Raw genomic sequence first — 11,074 nt, 5'->3', positions numbered from 1 at the left:
CTATTTGTAACAATATAATACAACATAATATAATACAACCGTATGAAAATCCAACCAACGAGGAAGATAAATACACAAGAGGCTTCCTCAAACTCGCTAGGAACGATTCTCACTTCAGTTTGTTTTGGAAAAGGAAAACTTTCTTCTGCAGTCGGTTATGAAAAAAAATTGTAAAAAAAAAGGGAAGAAAAAGAAACTTTTTTTTTTTAAATAGACTTTTTGAGTATCTGAAAAGGATGAAGGGTGATCAGCGATCAGAACGTGAAAGAACGACACAGACATGCAGACGTTATCAGTACTAAAGCAAAGTTTATTTGAAATAAACAAGGAAACCTTCACAAAGACAAAATAGCTATAAATCTATCATCTTCCTCATTTTATTTCTCTTCCAGCAGGTTCACTCCAGACGCTAGCGGATCACACCTGGAAGTCTAAATCAGTCAGATCTGATCTCGGAGGATCAGTTTGCCAGTTATGGTCACAAATGTCCCAGAGAGCTTTTTGGTGCCGAAAAATCGGCGATTTTTCCTCGTCACGCACACGCGCACACGCAAACACACGCAGACCAAGATGGTTGTCGGGGTTTGGAAACGGGTCATTACCCGCTTGGACTTTCGTCTTAAATGAGGTGGGGGGGGCCTGCACTCTTAACAGCTGACAAGTCATTGACGTCTGAAGGACAAACGGGAACACATCATTTATTTATAGTTATTTACACATCTGGAAAACCCCCCCACCACAGTAGCAGTTTCAATGGACCCCCCCCCGAACGGCGAGCCACACTAGTGGATCCTCGTCAGCTCCTCCACGATCTTGATCACCTCGTCCACTGTGGCCTCACGCTTCATGCCGCCACCATCATCGATCTGAAACACAAATGGCATCACGCTGTGAGCGCTGGGTGCTCCAACACCGACCCCGCCCACATGACGGACGCACACATGGGGGGAGAAAGCAGCGTTTTCAGGGACAGGTGATCTCCTGAATGACTTTTTTATTTTTTTTTGCTTTCACAGAAGACAAGCTTTTGTTTGGAAAGCGTGTTTCCATAAAGGTGAAGAGGTTTTTAACATGAATCAAGTGATGGAATCTTTTAAATTTAATTTTTACTGGAAGCTAAAGTAAAACACGAAAGTACAATCGACTCCACCCCCCACTGCAATGACTCTTTGTGTTGGATTTCTCCTAAAATAGGATTGGAGGTGCAGTGTTCCTCGCTATGTCACCGTTCATCTTTGATGGACTTTTCTAAATACACGGACATCTTTGTTTTCCTCGTCTGAGCTGAAATCTGGATCAAAACTGTCCCATTTTTGTTAATGTTAGTTTGGGGGGAGTGAGGGGCGGTAAGCTAGGGGGAGACTTTGTAAACAGAGAGCTCTCAGCAACAGGGAGGGGAAGTGGGGTTGCTCCACACAAATGGTCCCGCCCCAAACTCAGAGGTGAATGATGTACTGCTGCTGCTCTGCAGACAGTTTTTTATTTTTGGCTAAAAAGGACATAATCACCTTGAAAAGACCACCGGGAATGCGTTTACAACACATCAAAAGGTGAGCGGAGTGGGACTTTAACAGTGAGTTAGTGCACGAAGAACCTACAGCTTTCCAACATGAACAGCAACTGGGAGCTATTTCTAAAGTTCAGATGAATTATTCACGGCAGCAGAAGGGCGGAGGCTGGAAGAACATTTTCCTGAAAATGGTCACGTGCAGTTGCATTTTAAATCCACGGTGCTGCGGCTAAACGGCGTGGAGAGAGTCATGATGTCCTTAAGGGAAAACTGTGTCAGGCGAGTCGTTGGAGGGGAACGGGCGCGAGTGAACATGAAGTCTTACTTGGAGAGTGCTGACGACCTCCTGCATCTTTGCCCGGCCGAGATCCAGGAAGCTTTCGATCAGGTCCCCGTCTATGAATCCTGTGGCCTGCTCCGTTTTACGCTCTGTGTAGAAGGACCTCCAGGTATCACGCAGTCAAAGAAAAATCCATTCTGGTGCTTTTGCCTCGGGAGGATACCTCTGGGTACCAGCATTCTAACTTTCCTCAGGCAGAGTGAACAAATATAAACAACAAAACTCAGTTTTCTAAGTAAATCCTGATTTAAGAAGCTCTGCTGAAGCTTTTCCAACAATTAAGGAGTTCATATTTTTTCTTTATTAAAGCTTATATTTTCAATAAATTCAAATTTACCACCTCTGCACTTTAAAAAAAAAAATCTTCTTTTGATGTATTTACCAAAAAAAAAAAAGCTCAATTACATTAAAATGTGTAGACATTAGAAGAATTGTCCAGAATTGTTCGGCTCCTTTCACAGGCATTGAAACATGACTCTTTGTTAGTCCAGTTGCGGCGCCTGTGTAAGTGCCGCTCACAGAAGCAGAACTGGTAGAAGGATATAAGCTGTGCTCGATCTTTCCCACACTTTTGATGACTTTGTTGAGGCGGTTCTGGAGGTCCAGGAGAAGGCTGTGCCAGCCCTCAGACAGGGATGTGACCAGACCTGAAACCCAAAAACACAATTCAAACATTCAAGGATGAATGATCTCACAAACACACAAGTTTTTTTTATTCTAAAGGAAAAACATAAAACAAAATAAAGTTTTTAAGCTGCATATCCTTTTCTGGCCCGCCCTAACAGGCGGAGCGGCTGCTACACGCCAACACTTCCCCGCCATCCTAATCAGAGCTGCGTGGGACAAATAAAAATATATATATATATATTTTTTTTTCCACAATAGCAGCTTTTCGGCTGGTTTAATCTCCATAGCAACCATTTTAGTTTCTGGTCACTGAGGGTTAACAGACAGATCTGTGTAATTTTTAGAAGAATTTACAAAAGTGCATTTTTGGATTTCCATGGCAACAGAGGCTTTTTTGTTGCATTACTAATATGTTCATATATGGGTTTGTTCAGCATCAGTGATGCTCCAGACGTTAGGAGGTGATAGATCCAAATCCCTGGCTGGAGTTTCAATATCTAACTGGTACCTAAGGTGTGTATTCTTTTGTTTTTTAAATTCAAGACGGCAGCCTCTTCCTGAGGTCAAAGGTCGACAAAACCTTGGTTGTGGTTGTAGACTTAACCTGGCGAAATATTTGTAAAATTTTGTGAAAACCCCTCAAACTAAACTTTTCTTTTCTCATCTAGTGCAAAAATGTCAAAATCAACTAATTTCACACTTTGGTCCAAAATAGTCCGGAGGCCATCCCATAATAATTTACAAACTTCCTTTAGCTATCCCTAATGTGTTTTGGTTTGTTTGTGGATTTTGAAATATTCTTGAGCGCCATAAGACATTTTGGCCACAATCATCTTTTTGGCGGTTTTGCCAGCAGTGATTTTTATTTATTTATTAATTTATTTGTTACACCCAAAATTCATTTTCACTTAATACTAGGTGAACACAAGTTTTGTGGAGTATGTGGAGGGAGAGAAAGTGTAGCTCAAAGGCAGAGGAAGAAAGAAGAGTCTGGTCCTTGCAGTGCAGGCCTGCTGCAGGCCATACAACCCTCCACACAGCCCAACTGTGACTCAGCAGTTTTTGACATTTCATTGATCGAGTTTTTGGGGGCAGTGCGGTGAGTTACTACCCGGCAAAACTAACAGTCTTGTTGTAACACATGTCCAAAAGTGGTCTACAACTATCAGCAAAGATACAGACAAGAACCTCATTTGTAATAAAAAGCTTGCTTTCCTGCACAAAGCCATTAGCGCCGCTAAACAAAAGAAGAAATCAATGAATCAGCGCAAAATTAACACAGTTAAGTGTTCTCTATTCATTTCTGCAGGCTTTTGGAATTCTAATATCCAAATTATGAATGCATGAATCCATTCTGTATTGTATTTGTAATATTCAGTTGTACTTTTAGTCGTCCATGACCTTAAATTATGCAGCAAGGTTCTTTCCCACAGGACAGTAGGAATACAGAGACAATAGAGCAGTAAATACAGTCAAATAATGAACAGAAAACCCATAAAACATGAAATTAGGAGAGCTAAGGTACTTTTTGCTTTTAGTAAATCTTGTCATTTTTAAGATGGTGGTTGACTGGAACTTCTATTTTAGGCGTTATGCACTATCCCTGTGGATTATCACTTTTTAATCCACATCCAGCAGCCAATCAGAATCCAGTATTCACCCGGACCATGGTATAAGATTTTTTTTAGTGGATTTTGAGACCCGTAAGAGATTTTGGCCTCAATTATATTTTTTTCCACCTGGTACACAAAGGGTGCATGTGTCACAGGTGAACAAAAAGAAAGGTCATCTCTCCTTACTGCCTGGATAGAACTATGGTTGTGTCCCAATTCCTTCCCTACTCACTATTTAGTGCACCATGTAGTGCCTTCGCCATTTTGTAGAGCTGTCTGAATCTACAATCCCAAAATCCAGTGCCCTAGAAATTTCCCAGAAGTCTATGTGAAAAACCAGTGTGCATCGATGCTCACTAGATCGGGGAACATAGACCACAATGCATTGTGTCGGAACAATTTTTACAAAAATAGCAATAGAAGACAGTGGACTCATAAATAATCATCACAAACACTAACATTACTTAAATTTGAACTTTGTGAAATCGATGACGTCAAATCCGCTGTAAAAAAATAAAAATAAAATAAAAGGTGTGGTGTCCGAATTGCTTTTAAAATTCTGTATAGTGTTGCCCTATATAGTTTTTAGTGGTTAGGGGTTAGGGTGGGAATTGGGACGCAGCCTATGCTTGTGCTTTACCATAGCATTACTCAAAGACCACATCTGATGAGATCAATATTTGTTGCACAAGATGTTTTCTTGTGGATTCACTTGATCTTCTTCCGATCAAATTAACAGACCCTGTGTGGGGATGGTTATCCTTCAGTCCTGCTGCGTCTTCCTTAAAACATCTAACAGCAGACGCCCTTTTGCAAAGCGCTAAAGCTAGCAGTGGTATTCATCTTCATTCTGCGCTGCATCTGGGTTGTGTTTATGAGCCACGGAGAAAGCGCAAAGCGGGGTGGTCCTCCTCATTTCCTGTTAACTTTCCTCTGAGGCTTTTTTGAAAGAATGACACGAGGCGCTGAGGTGAAATAATGTGCTGTGTGCTGGAGCTCTGTGGAGGCAAAGGGGGAAATTACTGCCGTGTCTAAATGATGTGCACTCCCTCTTTTTCATCACAGCCATCATTACTGCCAGGCTTAAAGTTACTAGGTTCAATCTCTGTAATGAGGGCTGAAAATGTGATTGCCCCCCCCTTACCGTCATTTTCTGAAATGTAAACATTAGTTCAGGGAAACCGGTGGGGACACGCGTGTGTAGGCCTGTACCATCACAACTGTCAGATGGATTCTCAAATACCAATAAAGAAAGTTCTTTGGCTTTTTGCAAGATTTTCTTTCAGAAAACGTGATCCTTTTATTATTTAGGTGTAAAATATTTGATAGCATAACCGTGATTCCTCTTGGGAAACATGTGCAGGGTTTCTAAAAAGCAATGACGCTGTGTGGCTTTAGGTTTGGCACTTTAGATAACACCTCATCAGAGATGTTAACCATCTGATTGCTCTGTTTTTGTTTTTTATAGCTAACCTAGGCTTTTGGGTTTTACTGTGTTAAAGTAGATCCTGCTTCTCCCTAAGTTGGTATTTAGCATTAATAACAGTAATTAATCCTAATCAGTAGTTGTGCGTGTGACCATGTGTGTGTGACCATAAATATGCTGAACTGCTTTGAGTGCAGTCGGAAGAGCTGCTGATCCGTAGCACTAACATTTTCTTGATTTTTGTAGAATTCTCCTGGACTTTTATGCAGACTGGAGGCTTCTGAGAGACCAGCATCCAGAGGAATTCAGCATCAGTTATAGAAAGACCCCAAACATACAGAATATTTTTCTTTTTAAGTTCTCTGCTCTGTGCTCCATCAACCCAATGTTATGAACATTGGATTGAATTCTCTTGAAATGATTTTTGATTTCATGGGTTTACCCCCCCTAGTCAAAATGCTGTAAAAACTTTGAATAAGCTTTTCTTTTTTTTTAAATCTCAAACTAAAATTTGAAAAAAAAAGATTTGCAGACATGAAGCCTTGAAGCATTTTTTTGATGATGGAGGACATTTATAAGAAAGATAGCTTAAAATGGCATCTCTGAGAATTTTTTAAATTCACATTGTGTTGAATCAGGAGCAGATGAAAAAATGCTGTTTGATAAAAGATCTTCTTTGAATCATAAATTGATCCATTAATGTCTTTGTTGTCCTCGATCGAGCAACGTCTGGATCCAAAATGTATGTCTGGATAGTTTCAATACTGTTCGCCGGTAATGTTAGGTTGTGGGTGTAAGGGGCTGTGGAGGGATGATGGGAAATGGGAGCGGGCTTGCACCGTAACTGACAGTCCCGCCCAAAACTCAGAGGCGAGTTTCTAAAAAACTCCCGCCGCTCTGCAGAAACTATGTCCTGAGAAAACGACACGTTTTTGGATTTTGGCAAAAAAATAGCATCATCATAAATACAAATGAAAATAGATCAGAAGATTTTTATAAATCGGAAAACGTTTTATTAATTGATTCCGTTTTATTTAATATGGACATTTGGATTTTTATCTAAAAATTTATTTCATTTGTGTGCTTTTAAAACAGGTGTGTCCAAAGTCCGACCATATAATATCACATCACCATATATGCGTTCAATTTTTTACCGGCCTGAAGGCTTTTGTTAAAAAAATAATACTTCAGCACTCCCTTAGAACCGTGCCCAAAATCTTGATTGTGATTGGCTAAAAGACGCTCTAGCCGCTGTAAACCTGTGCCAACAACCTGTGGCTTCTTCAGACCCTTAAAAACCGAATGAGAAGAACAGAGTTGTTGATTTCTGTGATTCAAACCACCGTGGTTTGTACTTCTGAATAAGAGATTCCTCTTTGGGATTGAATAATATGTAACATTTTTTTTTTTCTTTTAACTTGTCCTGTCCAACAGCTAGGCAGGCAGATGAGAGCTGAGGGCCTCTAATATGTAACATTTATTTATATGTAACATTTTGTACGAAGCCAGATTTAATGTTTAGGTCTTTTTTTCCCCTTTTATTTTATATTTGGTCTAAATATTACTCTCACATCAATTTTGGTCAAAGCGTTAAAAATAAATAAAACAATAAATAGTTCATTTACTTTAGATGTTATGAGGTTTCAAAGAATGCAGGCCGATCAGTCGGCCCTAACATTTCTTTTCCTCTTTGCAAAACTATCCCTGTTATAAAACATCAAAAGTTGCCATTTTAAAGAGAATGAGGACATTCCTAAAGTAAATGCTGGACTTTTTCTTCTCAGGTATGGTCTGAAATGGCCGTTCCATCGTTCCCTATAGTTGAATTTTGAGGCAGAGCAGAGGTTTCCACCTCGAAAAGTCAGCCGGCTCAGCTAAAGAAACATCTTTTCTTCTCAGAGTCAGACATAGAAATAAAACTTTTGAAGGAGCCGTCACGGCTAAAACCCTTCCACTTTCCAGTGACGGTCTTAAGCGTTTGTGAAACCTCTGAAGTATTCCATTCCGGAGAGCTGTGATGTTATTTTAAGATCTGAATGTTGGTACTTGGAATACAATCATTTCAAGGCCAGTCGGATGCTGCAGGGGCTGCATCCAGCCCAAACTGAAATGACGACTAGTCCTTACTGCTGTGCAACCACTGCCATTTTCCTTCAACAAGGAATACTGACGGTGTGTTTACAACAGCAGGGGGGCGTGTAAAGACATCCCTGAGTACGACGTGCTTTTATAAGCTGCGTCGTAGACTGACGTTTAAGTATTTTGTACTGAATGGAACTGCACCGCTAAAAAGGCTACACGTGCTCAAACTTTATGCTGAATCTTAAAAGAACTACTAAAGAGCAATTAGAAAACAATCAAGGAAACATGTTTTGAAATTCTTGTTCCACTGTTAGTGTCAAATGGGTTCCATCAGATGAAGATTTCCCAAAGCTTTCTTATTTACAGCGACCCTCTGCAACAGAGCAATTACAGACATCAAAATGAAGTCTTGAGGATGTGCTTTCCTTGTGCAAACATTTAGAAGGCGTTTTCAAGACATTTGAGCGCACTGGTCCTGCTTAGCAATGCTTGTCTGAGTGTGAAATTGCCTGTGAGCCTACCGATCATGCCGTTGACGGTGCCAAAGAGCACGGAGCCTTGGGTGGGGGTGGAGCTCTCCCCGAGGTTCTGCAGTACCAGCGAGCCGTGGCAGAAGACATTAACAAACTCGCCAAGGTGAAAAACCCCCACCTCCTGCAGGTGTTGCCTCTCCTCGTCTGTGGTGGCCGCGCTGCCGGACACGAACAGAATAAGAAGACCGGTTTAGAGACGGAGAAAACAGAGCAAGACAAAGTCCTCCGCTAAAAATAAAAAAAAATAAGGAAATTTGGAAAAGACTCAATTAATCAAAGGTGGGGGAGGAACCGGGCAAAGACATCGGGAGCTCGGAAAAGGTCGCAGCCTGATGGAGACGTAATGAATTAAAGGGTGAAACGTAGAGCAGCAGAAACAGAGATGTGATACAAAAATGAAGGTCAAACACATTATCGGGGGAAATCTGATCTATTGGACGGATAACAGGCGAGGGCAGGAATGCAGCACACATGCATGAGCACACACACACACACACACACACACACAGCTTCAAACTGAATCTACGTTCAGTTCTTGGAAAAAACAAAACTCATCTAAAAGTGAAAAAAGCCTAAAAGTGAAAGGAATCATCATTTATAAAAGTAAAAGTATAAGAGAATAATGTGTGGAGTCAAACCAGGATCAGCTTAAAAAGAATGAAAACTTAATTGCAAATAAAAATCAATTTGAAAAATGGACAGTTTTAAATTCAAAAGTACACATTGTAAACCTAAAGGAAATACTAAAGGGCCAATACTCTGCAAAATCAACCTTTTGAGCTTTCAATTGTATTATAATGTTCAGTCCTCACTAAAAACAAGTTTTAAAGCTGTATTTTGATCCATTCCCACATTTCTGAGCACCAGCCCCTCCCAATCCAAAAACGAGCAAGTCCTCACAATGTGATGTAGACAAGTGAGGACTGCCCCTTCCAGGAAGAGTCTGAGCTGCTAGCCCCGCCCCCAGGCTAACAAACACACCCACTTTCACATAATGAAACACATGAAAGGCGGAGCCTCAGAGATCGAGTCGTCTTACTTCTGAACTGCAAAAACAATTTGTTTTTCCGTAAAATAAAATTATTCTTTAGTGTGCCAAAGGTCATATATGATCATATATATGAATAACGTTTAAGAAAAGGACAATAAAGACCATTTTAAAAGTTTAAAAAATACAATTGTAAATATTAAAAAATACATTTTAAACTTTAAAGAAATAGTGATAATTTCAAGAAAAAGAAAAAAACAAAATTTCAAGTTTGAATTAAAAAAACTGTTAACCTAAAGCTGTTACCAAATGTCTTTACAAGAGCTGCTGCTCTTTTGTTTTTTGAACTTTAGTTTTTCTCTGTGCTTTAAGTCCTTAACTGAAGCTTTGATCCCATTGGCTACCGAGACATGATTGCCATTGGGTGATAGAGGCTACGGTGGCGTCATTTCTGCTGCGTTGGTTGTCGACCCTGCCTGCAGTCGTCTCTTCTCTGTCGTGGCGTACAGCAGTGATGTTCTCCCAGAGTTTGGAACATTGAAGGAAGGATGACACGGAAACAACAGATGCTATTTTTGGAGCAAAAACAATGTCAGCATAACTTCTACGCTCCAGAGTTAGTCATGTTCTAGTAACCCCCCAATGAAATCAGGCTCAACACAGAAAGCAAAATTCTGAATTGAAACGGTCAATTGAAGGCTGAAAACAAAAACAAACATATACTGAATTTTAAATTTACATTTTCTTTTTCAAATTTTCAATATTTCCTTCAAATTTACAATATGTACTTTTAGGTTATTTATTTTTTAATTTTGTTTTTGTTTTCAAATGTAAAATCCGCTATTCCATTCACTTTAGGCTCATCCTGATTTGACCCCATATGAGAAACTTGAATAACCAGAATCCTTACAACCCGACAAACGGACAAATGCTGTGTAAGAGCTCTAAGCAAAAAGAGCACTAGAATAATAATGATGGGCGCAGCGCCCCCTAAAGACAGCTCCACACTGCCATCCTGCTCACCTGTCCTTTTGGCAGACAAACAGGTTGAATGCGTTCTCTGCTCCCAGAAAGTTATCGTCATCCAGAATTTCCACGGCGCTCATCCAATTAGGGTTGAAATCCCGAGCAATCTGGACAAAAAAACAACAACAAAAAACATTTACTTCTCTAAGTTGAACAAAAAAGAAGAAAAAAAGCTGTTCTTTATTCTTTCAGAATGCAATATCTGTCTGAAAAAAAACTTTGGGAGGAACTTGCAGCTAAGGACAAAGTTAACCCTGGGCTCACGCTGCATTGAGTGCCGCTCCGGAGCGGCTGCCAGAGTTTTTACGCAACTTGAAAAGTGCGAGAGGCGCCCGCACATCCAGTCCGGTCCAATTCCTGGCAAATGTTCTTTTTTCTAGAGACACGCGCACCTTTCCATCTATGGGCAATAATCCATGTTAAAAGTAGCTCTTCTAGGTCGTCACTCACTTCCTTTGCAGCTTCAGCGGGTAATCCGTTTGCTGGTTGTTGCTTTGCTGCAGCCATCTCCTCAATATCAACACTCTGCTTGCGCCATTCTCTGATACATTTAGGATCCACCCCTAAATGCCTCGCAGATTTCTCACCGGAATGTGCTTTGGCATATGCTGCCACGCATAGTTTAAATTCCTCAAATTAAAATTAAAATGTAAGAAATGTAAATTTTCATTAGAGAATTTCAAATTTGTGTTTCTTGGCCATCACTACACTGACTCATAACAAATACCAAAGACAACCAGCATCTGCAAAACGAGGGGAAGATGGGTGGATTTAAATTTTATTTTAAATTCGAAAAATGTAAATTTATCAAATTTAAATGTCTCACATTTAAATTCAAGAAATTTAAATTTGACTCAATTTATACTTGTGTCTTCTTAAAAATAAAAAAAGGGTAGCAGTTTTTTTTGTTTTCTTTTTAACGTTCATTC

At 40.0% G+C, this 11,074-nt stretch overlaps 1 protein-coding gene across 1 annotated transcript in view; it reads right to left on the bottom strand.

The window, feature by feature from the left end:
- Positions 1 to 289: 289 nt before the first annotated feature.
- ddb1 (damage specific DNA binding protein 1) overlaps positions 290 to 11,074 on the bottom strand; it is a 51,092-nt gene continuing 40,307 nt past the window's right edge. The window contains exons 23-27 of the mRNA XM_004066854.4: positions 10,143 to 10,252; positions 8,120 to 8,289; positions 2,395 to 2,497; positions 1,836 to 1,959; positions 290 to 866 (exon numbers count right to left, since the gene is read on the bottom strand). Coding sequence (XP_004066902.1) covers positions 783 to 866; positions 1,836 to 1,959; positions 2,395 to 2,497; positions 8,120 to 8,289; positions 10,143 to 10,252 — 591 coding nt within the window. The 3' untranslated portion in view covers positions 290 to 782. The remainder of the gene's footprint in view (positions 867 to 1,835; positions 1,960 to 2,394; positions 2,498 to 8,119; positions 8,290 to 10,142; positions 10,253 to 11,074) is intronic.

The sequence above is a fragment of the Oryzias latipes genome, chromosome 3, assembly GCF_002234675.1.
Source record: "Oryzias latipes chromosome 3, ASM223467v1".
Classification (NCBI taxonomy): domain Eukaryota; kingdom Metazoa; phylum Chordata; class Actinopteri; order Beloniformes; family Adrianichthyidae; genus Oryzias; species Oryzias latipes.
This window is presented reverse-complemented; position numbering and strand designations above follow the sequence as displayed.